Here is a 19,595-nt window from a genome sequence, read left to right on the forward strand (position 1 = left end):
TATCAGGTTTAGACTCAGTCACTATGTATATCCATTAATCTGTTGCCCATGTAACACAACCTGTGCATGCTCTGACTGGAGACTGTTTTGAAGCTGTCCGTCACCAAATGGCTAGCAAATAAATCAGTACTGCCAACACCAAGCATTTAAAAAAAAAAAAGAAGCAAGATCCCAGAAAATCTTGATTCAAAATAAGCTTTCTTTGTTAGTCTGCCTTCTTCCCTCTGCAACTCAAAAATCAGTTGTCATCCCAATTTGTGATTTATTTAGGTTTGACATTCACCCTTATGTACACAGTGGACGCAAGGGTGGAATTCTCTCAGCTGCAGGGGAAGGGTCTGCACGGTTTGCCCGCTACTATTTGGGAAGATGGAGCTGCCATTTTTCCCCTTTCGTCCTTTCCCTGCCACACTCCAGCTTCCATCCCCATTCTTCCTGCCTCCCCTGATGTATAACATACCACCTTCCCTCTGCCTTCTCCTCAGTTTTGTACCCTCATGTTCCTCCGCATCAGCTCCATGGCAGTAGCTCTGATACTCTGCTCCCTGATTGAGAACATTAAAAAAGTTACTGGGGGGGCGGGGGAGAGAGAGGAGAGTACTTATATTGAATAGCTCAGTACAGTGAACAGGAATCTCCAGTTACAGTCCTCTGTGATTGTTGTTACTGGCTAAGAATTGCATGCATCCGGTTATATTTATTTGTTGCTCCGTTTCCCCAATCTTGTTTCATTTCTTTGGTCCACAAGTTATGCCTTGTCTTTTAAGTTTTTAGAGACAGACTGTCATTTACTATTTTTATGTATTACCCAGCACAATGGGGCCCAAACTGGTTGAGGCCTATGAGCCCTACTGCAATGTGAATGTTAAGTGCACATTGTGACTACTTTGCATGAAGCATTCCCAATAATTGCAAGTTAGTCATCTGCTAGAGCTACACATCTGGAGGTTATCTCAGAGTTTCACCTAAGGAAAGGGACATTTCTTTGCAATTCTGACCTGTATCTGATCACCTAGGAGAAGTCTGTTTGCATCAAGTTCTGTTTTTCCAGAGTACTATGTTCTGTACTGCTCATAAATCAGTATATAGAAAAGTGCCCCAAAAGTGTTGACAGTTTGTTTTTGTTATGCCTTGTTTCCTTCTGGGTAATTAACAGAAGCTTGACCACTGGGACTACTTGTGGAAAGGTAAAGGCAGAACTGAAGCTAAAAAAGCTACTGTGTCTAAAGATAAATGGCAGGGGAAACTAGGGCATCTTTACTTGTTTAGTTTTTTCAAAATGTTGAAACTGCCATCAGTGACTTTTACCACTCCGAGAACTTTTCCAAACCCAAGTCCTTCCTTCATATAACGTTACAGCTTTGCACCGATGTTAGCTGAAGATTAGAGAGATAAATCAGATTGTTTAAACTTCATATATGCTACTGTAAAGGTGTTTATAAAGAAAGTTTAAATTTGAATTCACTAAATTGAAATCTTGCTGCTTGCATTATTAAATAAAATATCTGCAGTAGTAAAGTTAAAAATTTTTATAGGTCTATCTTATCTAATGATGTACAACCTTGAACAAGTGGACTTTAGTAGTAATGCAATTTTTAGACATTTAAAAGCAGTCACTAACGTGTACTGAATGTACACAACCTTAAAGTTAGATTTGTATCTGTGCAGCTTTATTTGATTGTCTTGTGTGACTATGGAAAGCACTGGGGGTAAATCTTTTCGGATGACACCAATGATAGCTATGTCAGCATAACTTTATTAGTACACCTCTACCTCGATATAATGCTGTCCTTGGGAGCCAAAAAAATCTTACTGCATTATAGGTGAAACCATGTTATATTGAACTTGCTTTGATCCACCGGAGTGTGCGGCCCCGCCCCCACAGAGCACTACTTTAGTAGCGGTGTAGTTATGCAAAAATTATCAAACACTATAATAGATTCCTAAAATGGAGTAATACAAGGGAAACATGTACCTGCTTATAAGGATTAAATCAGCAAAGCTCTCCTATAATATAACACAAGTAATTATAAGCAGGGTTGGTAACAACACTTGTTGTTAAGGTTGCCTGACAGTTCCCATTGTAAGACACTGTTTTCAGTTGCTTATAACTTTGCCAAACTTTAATAATTTGAGCTGAAATTTTCTATCCTGGGTGTGTGTGTCTCAGGATGATTTTTTTTTTGAGGTGGGGGGGGGGGTGGTATTTCAACCAAAACAGTTTTAGCTGCTTTTTTTTTTTTTAATGAGATGAGAGAAAAAAATGTTGTTTTGCCCATGTTAAAACATTCTGGTGTCTTTTTCTTTGAGGAAAAAGTGCCCCCATGCTTTGCAGCAGAGACTTGAAATTTGGCCAGAGGGTGGCCTATGTCAAATTTGCCTTTTCCTGTTCTTGTGAAAATCTGCCCAAATTTGGCCAAATTATAAGACTTGGAAAAATTGCAGTTTGCATATGCTCTGTAGAGACTTGTTAGAGCGAAACTATTTCCCAAAGATTTTGTCTGCAGTGGGCATGCTCCAGAGACCGGGCAAGTCACTTAAACTAAACTTCTTACAGGTAGTCATTAATTGCTCATTTTCTGAGGGCTGATTTCAGACCTTGGCATCTGATTAGCAGAAGGCCTGAGCACTCTCAGTTGCAAATAAAGTCAATAGGAGCTGTGCTTTGATCGCCAGAAGAGCTATGTTATGTTCCATAATCCAGTTTTAGGTGTCTCAAAATGAGTGGATAATTTTTATTAATCTCTGTCAGTTCCCCCTCTGTAAAATGGGGATAATACCACCACCTTAGCTCACAAGGGTGGTGTGAAAATAAATGAAAGTTTTTGAAGCATTCAGCTACTACATTAAGTGCCATAGAAAAAGCCCATGAAGAAATTAATAATTCTGTCTTCAGAGCAGAGTTTGAACTGTGTGCACTAAATAAGGCCTGAGGCCACACACTGAATAATGAAGAGAAAATAAAATATTGAATAGTTGCTCATTTAGTGAGCAACATGCATTCTGTGTGCTGAATGAGTCAGGGATCCTTTGGGGAAAAAAGGTATGAGATCATATCCTTGTAGATTGTATCCTCATGCGTACGTACAAGATTGCACAAGCAACCTTAATCCTGGCATTTTCTAACTTTTGAGTGCTCGACTTGGCAAACTTCATGTTCTTTTAATGTATCTTGTGTATACAATATCTGTATAAAAGTGCTTATGTTAATTTAGCATATGCTGGTTCTCCTGCCTGGCATATTTTGGTATAATCACTGTATCCTGAAATAATTGCATCTATACTAAGGCTTTTATCAGTATACCACTGTCTTTTTAAAAAATAAAACCACATCCCTAGCTGACATAACAATGTTGACGGAACTGTCTAGTATAGACTTGTCCTCAGTATTGGATTATGTCTGATATTGTTTAAGAAAGAGGCCTGTGGCAATTTGTGTGACATGTCTTCCCTTTTAATGTGTTCCCAGTCCTCCTGTTAGACGCCAGAGAGCGAGAAGGGATCGCCTGTCTCGACATAATTCCATTAGTCAAGACGAAAACTATCACCATCTCCCCTACGGACAGCAACAAGCAATAGAAGAGCCCCGGGCCTTCCACCCACCGAATGTATCCCCCCGTATGTTGCACCCAGCCGCTCATCCGCCACAGCAGAATGCAGTGATGGTCGACATTCATGAACAGGTATGAGAATGTTGGGCTGAATGTGCTAAGGACACTGCATTTCTCTAAGACTTTCAAAAACTCCAGGTAGTTGGCATTGAAAATAGAACACTGTGGTAACTACTGCTGGCAGTCTGTTGTGGCAGTTTCTTTCAAGGGTCATAATGGTGCGCTAGTAACATACAGCAGTGAAAATACCATAAAATATTGGTGATAAAAAAAAAAATCAAATAAAGCCTAACAGAGAGTGAAAGTTACCGATTTGGACAAGGCAGCCATCGGCACAGTTCCAAAGGCCTTTTTGAAACATAATTTTTCTGCTTCTGAAGTGAATTTAGTTTGAGAGGAGGTGTGGTAGTTGTGAAGTAGGCATTCATAAACCCTGAAATAAAATACATATCTTTAGCTCTAGGTGCCTTTACAGGATTAAAGTAGACAATATAAACATAGAATTCACAATGCCTTTATGTGGATAGAATCTAATAAATTCCTGTTCTCAGCCCCAAATCTGTTACTCTAACCCTCAGCCCACTCCCTCCCCTCCCCAAATGCCCCAGAAAGAAGTTAATCTTTGCAGCATATCCTAAAAGTTAAGTTTTTGGATTGAAACACCAAGCGGTGGAGCAGTTTCCAGAATCAAGGACCCTTTGGAGAAGATGTCCCGCTAGCATAGCCCCACCCTGTTCACATCAGAGGGCCTATAGTCCAAGTGCATTTGTTGACTGCAACTACATAGCATCACATGGGAAGGGAGTTGGCCTGTCAGGTAGCCAGGTCGCAAACTGTTCAGAGCTTTACGTTAAAATTAATGCTTTAAAACCCTGTCTGTAAACTAATGTGGTCAGTGCATATAAGGGATCACTGTGCCAAGTTCTCAATAAGCAGACATCTACATTGTGCACCTGTGAACTTCAGGTGTACAAGTTTAAGCTAACAGTCCTTCTGGCCTTCTCCGAATTTTCCCTTATGTCTGATAAGTGATCAACTTGCTGGAGCACCTCAAAATGAACACCAAATTTATCCTCCCACTCTGGATGATGAGATTACATCAGGGCATGTCTGGGGGAAAACTGGTCCCACAGCACTGCTTCTGTGCCCTCTTGGCATCTTCTATGACCGGTGTGTCAGTGTTGCCAAGGTCTTGTCGCCATGATTACTTGAAGGTCCTTCATGCTTGTCCTTGACACTGACTCTACTTCAGGGAAGGGATCACTTCCTCCTGGATGCCATGGTTGGTCTGAGAGAAGTAGTCCTCTCCTGACTCACATCTGGCACTGCCGTCAGTGCCTAGAAATCTCTGCTAACCCTGCTACAAGAAGTCTGCAGTGATGCCTGAGCTAAGTCAAAGGCCACTTGGACTATCTCCCCACAATGGTTTTGTCATAGAGGTATGCAAGACTGTCATCTGTGTAGTGATATTTGTTTGGTTCTGTAGCAGATCAGGAGAGCAGTTGTCTTTAATTTATATTAGGGCTGTCAATTAATTGCAGTTAACTCAAGCAATTAACTCCAAAACAAATTAACTCGATTTAAAAAAAATTAATTGCATCTTTAATTGCACTGTTAAACAATAATAGAATACCCATTTAAATTTATTATACATATTTTTGGTTGGTTTTTCTACACTTTCAAATATATTGATTTTCAGTTATGCTAACAAAGCATGAAAGGGCATACAGATGTTTAGCATATCTGGCATGTAAATACCTTACAACGCTGGCTATAACAGTGCCATGCAAATGCCTGTTCTCACTTTCAGGTGATGTAAATAAGAAGCAGGCAGCAGTATCTCCCGTAAATATAGACAGACTTGCTTGTCTTAATGATTAGCTGAACAAGAAATAGGGCTGAGTGTACTTTGATTTATTTTTTAGTTCAGTTATTTATATATATATAATCTACATTTGTAAATTGCACTTTCACAATAGAGATTGCACTACTCATAGAATCATAGGGACTTCAGGAGGTCAGCTAGTCCAACCCCCTGCTCAAAGCAGGACCAATCCCCTGACAGATTTTTACCCCAGTTTCCTAAATGGCCCCCTCAAGGATTGAACTCACAACCCTGGGTTTAGCAGGCCAATGCTCAAACCACTGAGCTATTTCCTCCCCCCCCTTTAGAAGGACCTCAGGAGGTCATCTAGTCCAGGGGTAGGCAACCTATGGCACCTGTGCCTAAGGCAGCACACAAGCTGATTTTCAGTGGCACTCACACTGCCTGGGTTCTGGCCACCGGTCTGGGGGGTTCTGCATTTTAATTTAATTTTTAAATGAAGCTTAAACATTTTAAAAAAACTTATTTACTTTACATACAACAATAGTTTAGTTATATATTATAGACTTATAGAAAGAGACCTCCTAAAAATGTTAATATGTATTACTGGCACGTGGAACCTTAAATTAGAGTGAATAAATGAAGACTTGGCACACCACTTCTGAAATTTTGCTGACCCTTGATCTAGTCCAACCTGTTGCTCAAAGCAGGACCAATCCCCAACTAAGTCCCCAAATGGCCCCCTCAAGGATTGAACTCACAACCCTGGGTTTAGCAGGCCAATGCTCAAACCATTGAGCTATCCTTCCCCCCCCCATGTACTGTACTTGTATGAAATGAACTGAAAAATACTATTTCTTGTTTCTTTTTTACAGTGCAAATATTTGTAATAAAGTGAGCACTGTACACTTTGTATTGTGTTGTGATTGAAATCAATATATTTGGAAAATGTAGAAAACATCCAAAAATATTTAAATGGTATTCTATTCTTGTTTAACATTGCGATTAAAACTGGGATTAATTGCGATTATTTTTTTAATTTTGCAATTAATCAAGATCCATTTTTTATATAATTTGACAGCTCTAATTTGTATTTATTTCCACCTGTGTACTGGTTTGTTCCTGCTTGTTAATTCCCCAAGAGCGGGATCTAGGCAAGCAATTCATGAGGGAAGAAGAGGGGTTTTTCAAGATAATTGCCTTTTATGGATCCATACTCCTTGTCTCTAATTCTTTCGAGTCTTTACTGGAGATTTCTGATATAGTGTAAGAAACCAAACAGTGGTTGGGGCCCTCTGTCTTTTAGACCCTTTGGTTTGAATGTTGAGTTCTAGTAGGTGTTGCTAATTCCCAGCCCTGGGCATTTTCAGACCAGGAGTGTGGGTCCTTAGTGGCAGTTACCTGTAACTGTGGTGCTTTGAGGTATGTAACCTTTCCTTTTCTAGCTTTTAAATTAGCCTTTGGTTTTATCCACTGTTCTGTTATGTTTATTTTAGAGACATCCCTTGAGCTTTCACCTTAGAGTGGAAATATGCAAAGATGGTTATCTTGGGAGAAAAAAATGATCTGAATTTTTTTCTTCGATATCTCTGTGGAAAATCATTTAGCCACTCTTCCCATCAGAGTTTGGAAAACTGTTCAGCTACTTGTACATTTTTCCTTCTGATTTTAATTGGCTTTTATGTGGGAATTACTGCCTCCCTTTTGAAAGGAACTCATCTGAACACATGAAGGGGGCCCTACAGAATCTGAGACGTACTGTTTGTGTCTTGGAGGGTTTCAGTGTTTTGAGTTGAGAGTTCCCTCCCTGGCGTTGTTCAGGAAGCACTGATGTAAGAGCAGTAATCTATTGAGGAGGATATTTTTTAAGAACAGGAATTACAGGTTTGTAACTTTCTTTTATACTGTCAGTGTAAAATGTGATTTTTCTGGTATTTAGGTGAAAGTTTGCTATTTTTAAATGTCAAACCATAACTGTTCAGAACCCTCTGAATTGTGTAAATTAACAAAATTACTGAAAACTGTTTGTTTCAATGCAGATCCACCAGGGCACAGTCCCTGTCTCATACACAGTAACAACGGTGGCACCACATGGGATTCCGCTCTGCACAGGCCAGCACATACCAGCTTGTAACACACAGCAGGTCCCAGGATGTTCTGTGGTTTTCAGTGGACAGCACCTTCCCGTCTGCAGTGTGCCTCCTCCAGTAAGTAGATTTATCTAATGACACAGGCTTTCATCTCCAGTGTGGGGTGGGCAGCCTGGAGCTTCACAGCTAATGTGGTTTTGCCGTTTACATCAGAGAAGTCCACTCTTCACTGGGCCAAAGTGCGGGTGTATCAGCAGACCTTTTAGCTTGATGCAGGGTTGCGTGTTTTACGTTTATGTACTTTTTTTTCCATAGTGGTGTAGTATTTGCTTAACATGTTTTAACTAAAGTCAGAACTAGCTTAGGCTCCCGTCTCTGGACACACATCCATAGCTTCACAAAACAAGTTCAGAAATTTGGAGGAAAGGGTTTTTAAGTTAATCAAATAGTAGGAAGCCCACTAAAATAATTGACTAGGTGTAAGAGACCCCGTCCCCTCAGAGGGTGTGTGCACATATATAAAACCAGCCCTTCCAGCTACATCTCTAAAAATCAATAATTTTGTGTAAATACTAGCAAGATTAAAAAAAAAAAAAAAAAAGACAAACACGGGCCAAAAGATAGCTCAACTATTTGGAAACACATTAACAAAGAAACTGTCAATCCAGAAAACTGCCTTTTCATGTGTGTTTTTAAATAAGGCGATAATGGAAAGTAACATATGTTGTGTCTACACCCCAGTAATCATTTGGAACATACAGACGGAAAAAATCTTTGTGCAGGGCTGCGTTTATAGGGCTGCATTTCTCTCAGTACCAATTCTTCTGTACCAGTCACACTACTGAGCGGTTCTCTAGCCCCTACTTCTGTACTGATTCCTTTTTTTTCTATATAGTTAACTTGGCTTTGTTTTGCAGTTCTAGAAGTTATGAAAATGGGGTGACTTAACATCGTGGTTTAGGTGTGAACTAACATTGTGTTAAGAACCTTAATTTCCTGAGTAAAGCACTTTTCTGACTTCACAGTTAATTTCTCAACTTGAACAATGCATAAATAAACCTTTTTATATGTAATATTTATATGAAGTGTATATGCAGAAGCATATCAGTCCATTTTGCAACATTTAGTTAGCATATGAACGTTGACAGCCCCAATTCACACCAGCATAGCTTTTTTCCTTCTATTTCAAGCAGAATATTCATTCCCTTTCCAGCTCCTGTTTACTTCAGGGGCTTTTTGAGCAGTGAAAATTGCTCATATATTTTGTGTTTAAAAAAAAAAAAAAAGGCTTGATTCTCATTTACACTAAAGATACTCTGCATTGTAATTATATTCACAGCTATTTCAAGACCCTTTACACTGCTAGAGCAGTTTATTTCAGAAGCTGCTGATGCATCTAAGTCGATGGACCAGGGACAGCAGTTTTAATTCACTTTGTCCAGACCCCATTCACTCCCCATTGGATATCTTCTTCAGCTTTCTGGCATTCTGCAGTCTAAGATGCCTGTTGGTAGCATTTCCTCTTCATAGTTGTTTCTTTGCTGCAACACCTCAATCCTGTGCAGGGAGAGGGAGCTGTCAAAATTGAGGTGATCTGTTACATTGTCAGAGTGCCAGGGAAACAGAGAGGAGAACTCTCCTGTCTGTATAGATTAAGTCACAGTTTTAAGAGCTGTGGATCTTTAATGCTCAGTACCCTTCAGTGGAGTCACATCTAGCTCACAGAAGTGAGTGACTGTGACAATGAAACAGTGGTTTGAACAGTGAACTCCTGCGAAAGGGACAGTCTCACATGGCCCCGAAAGTGCTAAGGCGCAACAGATGAAATCAGAAAAGGAGTATCTGTGCAGAGCAACCCGAAGAACTGATTGGAGGTGCACCTACCTATCTACCCACCCAATGAAGCATTTCTGGGCTTTATGCAGTCTCGTAAAATCTGTGAAACAGCAGAGGACAAAGGGGAAAAGTCCAGCTTGAAAGCAACTACTACAGTTAAAACTGCAGAGGAATTAATTTTAAAGGAACCCTCCAGAATGTTTCAAAATCTGACCTGGGAGAGCACAGAGAAGAAAATCTTTCATTGAAAAATGCTCAGAGTGGTGTAATCTGATTGGAGAAGCAGCTCTATAGCTCCAGTGCACACATGGGTGGAAGATAATTATATGGGTTTGGAACCCTCTTCACTTAAACTGATTTCTGCCTTATCCATGACATTTTGTTACAATACTATTTTATATTCAAAACATAACAAGTTTGCCCATAAAACAGTCATAAAATACAGTTTAATCCATTCATGCAAGGCGATAACACATCAGTTTAATCGTGTATATTCAGTTCAGTGAAATCACTATATTCAAAGAATGTTACATTCGCAGGGAAAAATGAATGTGAGGAAATAGTCTACCCATCTTCACCCTGCCCTCTTGTGCTCATACATTACAGTAATTTTTAATCTCATGACAGCATGTTTCCACAAGACCTCTCTCGCTCAGTGCATACATCTGTGACCAATCAAAACTGATTTTTCACCTGATGATCAAAATGTGTTGTCTGTCTCAAATTTCAGCTTTTTAGGTCCACCTATAGATATTAGAACTGTTCCCAAAAAAGGTTGTTGGGTTTTTTTGTTTTTTAATATTAAGTTGACTTTTCATTGCCTTAATCTAAGAAATGACAGAACCATGTTTGCATACTTTTTTTAAAAAATCACCTTTGGGCAAAGATAAGATCTGGAAAATTTTCAGCCTGTAAAATGAAAGCTTGACAGCTTACGCAAGGCATTTGACTTGGTATCACAAGGCATTTTGCTTAAAAAAAGAAAAGAAAGAAAATGATGCAAAATGAACATAGCACACATTAAATGGATTAAAAACTGGCTAACTGAAAGATTCAAAATGCAATGCAAACAGGGAATCCTCATAGAGAGTGTGTGGTGTTTCTAGTGAGGACCTGCTGGGATCGGTTCATCGCCCTATGCTATTTAATACTTTTATCAATGACCTAGAAGAAAACATAAAATCATTATTGAAAGTGTGTGGCTGTCAGGAAACTTAAGTGGTAAATAATGAAGAGGACAGGTCACTGATACAAAGCGATGTGGATCACTTGGTAAGCTGGGCGCAAGCAAACAATGTGCCTTTTCATATGGCCAAATTAAATGTACACATCAAGGAACAAAGAATTCAGGCCTATACTTACAGGACTGAAGATTTTATCTTGGGAAGCAGGTGACTCTGACAAAGACTTGGGGGGTGACGGTGGATAATCTGCTGAACACGAGTTAAAGTGCAATGCAATGGCCAAAGGGGCTTATGTGATCCCTGCATGTATAAACAGGGGGAATCTCAGTTAAGAGAGGGAGGTTATATATTACTTCTGAGTTTGGTACTGGTGCGACCACTACTGCAATACTGTGTTTTGTTCTGCTGTCCACAGTTCAAGGAGGATGTTGATAAACTGGAGAGCGTTCAGAGAAGAGCCATGAGAATGATTACAGGGTTAGAAAACATGCCTTACAGTGATAGACTGAAGAAGCTCAATCTATTTAGGTTAACAAAAAAGGTTAAGGGGTGACATGGTCATTCTATAAGTACCTACGTAGGGAACAGAACTTTGATAGTGGTCTCCTCAATCTAGCAGACAAAAGTTATAGCACAATCCAACGGCTGGAAGTTGAAGCTAGACAAATTCAGACTGGAAATAAGGTGCATTTCTTCTTCAAGTTGTGTCCCTGTGGTGCTCCACTTTAAGTACTGTTGCACCCTTGCACTCGTAGTCGGAGATTTATGGTAGCAGTGCCCGATTGGGCATGCACAGTCCCCCTCTCCCACTGCTTCAGGCAGTTAACTGATGCTGTGCAACCAACCCCCACCCCAGTTCCTTCTCTTCTGCCGTTGGCTCAAATTGGAGCACTCAGCAGTGCCTCGCAGCTAGAAATAATCTTTTCCTTTAGCTGTAGTTCTTAGTTAGCATACAATAGACTAATTTCCCTTCATACCTTATCCCTGTCCTTTTAAAAAAAAAAAAATCCTCATAGGACTGTAAATTTCCATCTCCCCGATTGCAGCAGCACTATAGTAGTTTATCTCTCCACATTACTGAGAGAATACGCTCCCTTGGGGCATTCCTGGCTCCCCAGGCTTCAAACTTTGCGCTATCTGCCGGCTTTCAATACCCCTCTCAGTGCATCCGTGTCTTGGTGAGTGACATACAGCAAAAGTGCTCGCACTGTCACAACTTAAAAGCCCGGATGAGAGAGGCCAGAGATCTACAGTTAAAGCTTTTCCTCATAGAGAAATCTCTTCACCTGGCATCTGAGCCTGAGGTACGAACCTTTCCCAGCCAGAAATCGCCACCTGCCGCCTGGGACAAGGGCCCCTCTTGTAGGGGAAAAGATCCTGAACAACCTGCCAAGAAGGCAGCAAAGAAATGGAGCACCATGTCCCCAACTACAGTGTCGGCTAAGAAAAGGCACCCCAATATCAACCGCACTGGCCATATCAATGGCCATCAGACCAGGCACTGATGGTACTAAGAAACCCAGAGCTCCTACGCAGTTGAGCTCCGCCAGAGGCGTTAAGGGGAAAGTGAAACTCCATGCCACAGCACCAGCAAGCCAAACCATTGGTACTGAGCATTCCAGCGCTAATGCTGCCACCTACTGCTGGTACTATGCACCCCAGCCCCACACCTGCGCTAATAAGCACACTCCAGCACATAGTACTGAGCTCTTCCAGCACACAGTACCGAGCTTCACCATCCCACCAGTACTGAGACCGGGCACATGACAGCAGTTCCTGTGTCACATAGACTTATCTGTCTCGGTACCGCAGTCTCCTCTCCTCGGCACTAACGGTACATGCAGTACTTAGCCAACCCAGCTCTCCACAGCTTTCACCGCAATTCTCTAGTGGGGAGGACAATGGAGAGAAGGATATAGGACACTTGCCATAGCATTCCTCTCCTGTGGCTACTCCTCCCACACAGGCCCCACCAAGCATGGGATTCCCTGTAGATTTTACAAACCAGCCCTGGTACGGCCAACCCCGGATGCCCACAGTGCCCTTCCAACCGCAATGGCCATTCTGGCAGCCATGGGCTCCATATCCACAATAATAACAGGGAGTACCCACCACTCTGCTCACAACTGGTGCACCTCAACCACCCATATTGCTATCAAAGGCATCTCCTGCTGTTTCCCAACAAGGGACCAAAGAATGGGAGGAATTCTCGGACCCAGATGACCAGGCTGACATTCAGGTTTCATCTTTCTCACCAGATGACACAATTATGCCTCCACCTCCCACCACAGCAGACAATTTCAGGCAGTTTCAGGATTTCTACAAGACAGTGGCCACTTCACTAGACATCTCTTTGGAAGAGGTCCAGGAGTCTCACCATAAGCTAGTGGACATACTACACCCATCCACTTCATCCAATATCGCCCTTCCCATGAACAATGCGATTATGGACTCCATGAAGTCGCTTTGGCAAACCCCAGCAATGATTGCACTTACCTGTAAAAGGTCTGATAAGAAGTATTACGTGCCGGCCAAGGGCACTGAATTCCTTTCCTCACATTCAACGCCAAATTTGCTGGTTATCGACGCGGTGAACGAACGAGGTAAGCTATCATACGGGATGTTTCTATAATATTGCTAAGACTGGAAACGGCTCGATCTGTTCGGCTGCAAAGCATACTCGACTGCGACCTTACAATTGAGAATTGCCAACTGTGAGGCCCTACTGGCAAAGTATGATCACAATAATTACACAAGTTTCTCGGAATTTATAAACTTTATTCCAGAAGACAAAAAGGATCAATACAACGCACTCATCACAGAGGCCCGCCTTATCACCAGAACAGTGCTACAAGCTGCCCTTGACTCTGCTGATTCCACAGTGAGATCTATAGCAACAGGAGAGCCTCCTGATTTCATCTATCCGGTTTCCCAAAGCCAGTGCAGACCACTGTAGAATATTTACTGTTCAAAGCCGCCTAACTTTTCGCGGACAAAACGGACAAGTTATTGCATACCCTGACGTTTTCTGAAACTACATACAGACAGTAGACAATCCAGACTACGCTCCTTGGACGTCCGCAGGGTTCTTGCCTTTTATATCGATAGAACAAAATCTTTTTGTAAGTTTCTGAAATTATTCATTTCTGTCACCGAACAATCCAAGGGGCACGCCATTTCCAAACAATGCCTATCCAAATGGATATCTGCCTGTATCAAACGCTGTTATCTCTAGTATGAACAATAACCCCCCACGGGGCTCCGTATGCACTCTACTAGGAGTCTCTCAGCCTCCATAGCATTTCTCAATAACATCCCTATTGCAGAAATCTGTAGCACTGCAACCTGGACCTCACCGCACTTTTATACAACACTATGTGTTGCAACAACATGCATCTTTCGATACCCTGTTTGGTCACACTGTGCTTTCATCTACTATGACTTCAACTCTGGAGGCACTGCTCTGAAGTCATTTAAAGTAGAGCACCCACAGGGACACCACTTGAAGAAGAGGAGAAAGTTACTCACCTTGTGCACTAACAGGTTCTTCGAGATGTGTGTCCGTGTGGGTGCTTCACTACCCACTCCCCTCCCCTCTGGAATTCTATCAAATACAGACTTTGCAGTAGAGAAGGACCTGGGGGGGGCGGGGGTTACCTTAAATCTCCAGCTACGAGCAGAGGGGTGCAAGAACACCTAAAGTGGAGCACGCACAGGGACACGCATCTTGAAGAACCTCCATTACGGCATCCGCATGGCAGAGTCGATGCATGGGTGGGGCATGCAGGGTCAGCCCTCTTCTCGCCCCCTCCCTGATTTCTGCCCAGCAGGATTGGTGGGGCCAGGCCCCAGCTCCCTACCCTGGGGGCGGGGAGAGCCCTGCAGGGAGGCACTGACTGACAGGCTGGCTCTGCATCCTGGGTCTGCGCCAGCCGCCCTGCCACTGTGACAAGGAGCACAACATTGCTCCCCTCCTAGAGTGTGAGCCCGCAGGTACCCCCTCCAGACCAGCCAACATATACCCCTCCTAGTACACACACACCCCTCCAGCATTCTCCCCACTTTGTTTCAATAAATAGATTGGGATGCTTTGGGGCTAGTTTTTAAAGTGACTTTGGGCTATTAATGCAGTATAAATCTGGCAATCCTGGTGCTAGCCCCTGAGACACCCGACTCCACAAAGTGCAGGGCAGAGGCTGGCGGCTGGCTGCTGCAGAGACTCACTGCTCACTTCTCCCCTCCTCACACAGGCCTGGGCTCAGCAGAACTGCCACAGAGCTTTCCCTGGGTGGGCAGGGCACAGAAGCAGAATGTCATGCTGCAGAGCAGACAGCACTTGCACCTGCTCTCCGCAGTATCCACAATGCCTCTCCCCTGCTCCTCTCGCACACAGCTGGCTCCTGCCCCTTCCTCCCAGTACACAGCTGGCACTAGCCCTCAGTGCCCCATATCTGTCCCCCACCTCCCCTGTGGAGCTGGCTCTAGCCCTCAGTATTACAATACAATACAATATTTTTGTATTAATATAATGCATATCTGAAATAAACAGCTTTGAAAATCCAAGATTACCGTTTTCTCATTGCTGGAAAACATTGGCCCTAGATATAAGCAACTGGAAAAGGTCTATTAGAATGGAAATGGCCAAACATCTTTACCTGTAGTGATCACTACACACTCCAGCTTTAATACATAAATATAATAAAAACACAGAATGAAATAAAATAGTCTGAATTGACATGTTTTCTCAGTGTATTGTGAGGTAAGCAATAAAGATATTGTTCTCAATATTGAGTAATGTGCTTGTGTGGATAAGATCAATATTCATAGGTTTTAAGGCCGGAAGGGACCATTATGATGATTTGTTACACAGGAGGTTAGACTAGGCCATAGAACTTTACCCAGTAATTCCTGCATCAAGGCTGTAACTTCTGCTTGAGCTATTGCAAGCTTTTAGAAAAGCTATCTAATATTTATTTAAATACGTCGTCATTGAAGTCTGTTTTAATATGCTTCAAGAATCTCCACCAAACTGTTGTACCATAGTACTTAATGTTCTAGTATATAAATTAATCTTCAGTTAGTTCAGAGAACCAATCCTCAGTTTATGGTACACAATAAAAATTCATTTGCACTACAATAACCTCTTACCACAAGATAAGGCTGTGGGCTGCCACTTAAATTACATTGCAGTAGATGGTGGTGAATGGTCAAGGACAGTTAATAGTGCATTTCAGGGGAAATCAAAATTCAGATCAAATTAATCTTATGTAAACATTGATTTTTGGAGGGTCGTGACCTCAGTGATGCCAACACGAAACTTAACAATGGTTAGGCAGCTAGAGTACAAAGACCACTGCCCATCATGCTGACCACTATTATCTCAAGTTCACTTGTACTCCCCTGTCCCTATCCATCTGTTTCTTGTTTTATACATAGATTGTAAGCGACTTGGGGCAGGGACTTCTGTGTTTGTATAGCACCTAACACAGAGGGGTCCTGGTCACTGACGAGGCCTTCTGAGCACTATAGCAATACAAATAATGAGTAGTAGTACTACAGTGAGGTTGATTACATCTCCAGTACTGGCATTTGCTCATAAGTGACATCTTTTTACGATCTGCAGAGTCAGTATTATCAGTATATACAGTGTGTTGAGTGTTGACATCACTCCTGGGCCTACAGAGGTGGAAGTGTGCTGGAGGCAAGGTACTAAGCCATTGGGGACTGATTCATGGCACCTTCTAGCAGTCCCCCTCTAATCAGTAAAGGCAGTGCTGATTGTTTTGCGCACATTTGTATTGAACCAGAACTGTCAGTCACACAGCACTTATTCACCGCTGTAATGAAAACCTGTTTTTCCCCATTCTTAGGTTCTCCTTCATGATCTTGCCTGCACAGAGCCATACTGTAGGAGTTGTATGCCTCACCATGGCACCTTTTTAGAAAGTAGTTGGCAGTTCAGGGTGTATATGTGCTCCTTTAGCCTTGTATTCTATTGTGCAGGGGTATGAATACTGCGTCCCTTGCAAGCAGCCCCTCAGTTCCTCTCGTTGCCATCTAGAGGAGGCCTGCACAACTCGTAAAGCGGCGAGGGCCACATTACTCCAAAGAAAACAGCTGAGGGCCGAAACCTCCCGGACCCGCAGAAACACCCCGCCCCAGGGCCGCCCAGCCCTGCAGAAACAAGCCCTCCTTCCCCAGCGCCGCCCCACCAAAACAGCTGTGGGCCAAAAAGGAAGGTTGGGGGTGGGGAGGTGATACTTTATTTTAAATCAACCGGGGGCTCCCAGCTGAAGAGGTGGCTGGGAGCCCTCAGGGTCAAATTAAAGGGCTCGGGGCTCCGGCGGCTGGGGGAACCCGGCAGGCCGGTTCTAGGTGTTTTGCTGCCCCAAGCAAAAAAAAATTTGGCTGCCCCCTGTCCCAGCCCTGGGCTCCCCCCGTACCCGCTGCTGCCCCAATCCTGGGCTCTCCCCCCACTGACCCACACCCCCTGCCGCCCCAGCGCTGGGCTTCCCCCCTTCCTCCTCATCAGTGCCCTCTCCCCACCCTGCTGCTGCCCCAGCCCTGGGCTCCCCCACACCAGTGCCTCCCCCCCACACACACCTCCTGCCTCCCCAGCCCTGGGTCACTGGTAACGCTCCTAGGGCAGGTCATTCAGCAGGAATTTTGGATGTGCACAAAACACAGACAGGATTGGTTCCCATATGGTTACAGAGCTGCAGTAAAGTGGAACAATTTTCAGCTTGTGTGATTGGAGGATATCTGGATGCATATTATAAGACTGTCCTCCATAAATGAGGAAAAGTTGAGGTGCCTTTATTATTCTTTTGTTCCACTCTTTCTTTCTATGGGGAATTTGCCAATGCAATATCACTGTCTTCCTTTTAAACAAACACAAAGGCAGTGGCTGTTGAAAATAGCAATTCCAGTCCTAATAAGCATTTCTTGCTCAATTTTATCCTACTTTTTCTACAGCAAGTTACAGTGGATCAGTATATTTGATTTGGGAGAAATGAAGTAACAGCTGCCCAAACTGAGCTTGAGCACTCCTGAATTTTGAGGTGTTCAAATCTGGAAGGCAGGTGCGGGGGGGCCCTGTGGGCTCCACGGGGGAGCATGGCAGCAACGTGTCTGGAGCTGCATGGAGCCAGACACGCTGGTCTGAGTGGCACGGTAAGGGGGTTGGGGGTTCCAGGGGGCAGTCAAGGGACAGGGAGCAGGGGTGGTTGGATGGGGCAGAGGTTCGGGGGGGCAGTCAGGGGACAGGCAGCAGTAGGATAGGCATGGGAGTCCCAGGGGTTTATCAGGGGACAGGTAGGGGGTGGGGTCCTTGGGGGAAGTTGGGGGGGTCTCAGGAGGGGGCAGTTGGGGACAAGGAGAAGGGAGGCTTAGATAGGGGCTGGGGTCCCAAGGGGCAGTTGGGGCAGGGGTCTTGGGAGGGGCCAATCGGGGGACAAGGAGCAGTGGCATTTAGATAGGGGGTGGGGTCCTGGGGGGCAGTTAGGGGCAGGAATCCCAGGAGAAGGGTATTAGGGGACAAGGACCAGCGGTGTTAGATAGGAGGTGGCGGTCCTGAGGGGCAGTTGGGGCAGGGGTCCAGGGAGGGGGCAAACAGCGGCAGCGTGCCGGGATTCAAACGGTTCTGGGCTGGCCGCAGCCACGGGGAGCCCAGAGCCCTCTGACTCCCGGCCGCGGCTGGGATTTAAAGGGCTCTGGGCTCCCCTCCGCTGCAGGCAGCCCAGAGCCCTCTGACTCCGTGCCACGGCTGGGATTTAAAGGGCTCTCGGCTGCCCGCAGAGCGCCGTGTGCGGGGGGATTTAGAATCCCCTCGCGGGCCGCACAGTGAGGCTCCGTGGGCCGCATGTTGTGCAGGCCTGATCTAGAGCATTCATAAAATGTAGTAAAAATTGTATATAAAGTAGAAGGGTTTTTTTGGTAGTTTTAAAAACTTTATAGTTTTGATTTTATTGCAATTTTCTTTTTCTGACGATGGCCCCTAGTAACATAACAGCAGAGCACCTCAAATCTTGAATGTATTTACCCTCACAATACCTCTGTGAAGTAGGGTAGTACGATCATCCCCATTTTACAGATGGGGAACTGAGGCACAGAGAAGCTAAATGCCATGCCCAAGGTCATGCAGGAAGTCTGCTTCCTGTACGTTTCCGAAGTCCCAGACTAGTGACCCAGTCCCTAACTACCAATCATCTTTCTGTGGGACAACACTTCTTCCAGCAGAAAGTTTGGATTTTCTACCCAGCGCCCAAACTGCTTCACCTGACAACATGACGGGTTTCTAGGTCAAGGTTACTTTCTTCTGTTGGAGTGTGAAGAGTGCAGACCCTTTTCACTAGGAAGTGTTACGCTTCTAAGTGTAATTGGTGTTGAAGAGACTTCCTCTTATTTGATGTCTTGGCAACAGTTATGGCTATTTCTGCATACAGTGTTTCTAAGAAAGGGGTGGCTTTTTCCATTCCCTGGCGTAACAAGTTAAAGGATCTTACAGTTGTGATGCTTCCCATCTGGAAGCCTGCTGATTCCTGTGACTTGAATTTGGTTTCCACTAAAATTACCAAGAGTCTTTCTGAGTCCATAGGATCTTGCTCTTTCTACCCCTTTTCCCCTTGTCTTAGGACAGTCTGCTCAGCCAGGAGAGTCTTGGAGCTGGATTCTGATGGTAGTCCTACCCTTTATAATCTTCAGGTCTGTCTCAAGGCCCGCATTTTTCCAAAGCCCCATAACCATACTGAGGGAAGTGAAGTCACTTCCTGTGATTATCAAAATTTCTGTCCCTCCTTAGGAAGCCTAGCAGTCCGTGGCCTCTGGAAGGCTAAAGATCAGGCCATCTCAACTGAAGGACTGTCTTAAGTGCCTAAAACTCTGCATGTGCTCCTGTTAGAAGTTGGCCTACATCTTGTATCTGACTTCCCAGGGCTCATTCACTAGGGAGTATGGCTGCTTCAGTGGCAAGTATCCACAATATGCCCTTAACAGAAACCTTAAGGGATTCCTCTCCGAAATTCTTTCCACGCCTTCACAAATGGGGATT

At 43.9% G+C, this 19,595-nt stretch overlaps 1 protein-coding gene across 3 annotated transcripts in view; it reads left to right on the top strand.

Annotated features, from left to right (window-relative positions):
- Positions 1-19,595, top strand: part of RNF38 (ring finger protein 38) — a 205,108-nt gene that overhangs the window by 145,967 nt on the left and 39,546 nt on the right. For all 3 annotated transcript variants that reach the window (XM_045020743.1, XM_045020745.1, XM_045020746.1), the window contains 2 exons: positions 3,470-3,683; positions 7,476-7,643. In XM_045020743.1, coding sequence (XP_044876678.1) covers positions 3,470-3,683; positions 7,476-7,643 — 382 coding nt within the window. The remainder of the gene's footprint in view (positions 1-3,469; positions 3,684-7,475; positions 7,644-19,595) is intronic.

Source organism: Mauremys mutica, chromosome 6, assembly GCF_020497125.1.
Source record: "Mauremys mutica isolate MM-2020 ecotype Southern chromosome 6, ASM2049712v1, whole genome shotgun sequence".
Lineage (NCBI taxonomy): Eukaryota > Metazoa > Chordata > Testudines > Geoemydidae > Mauremys > Mauremys mutica.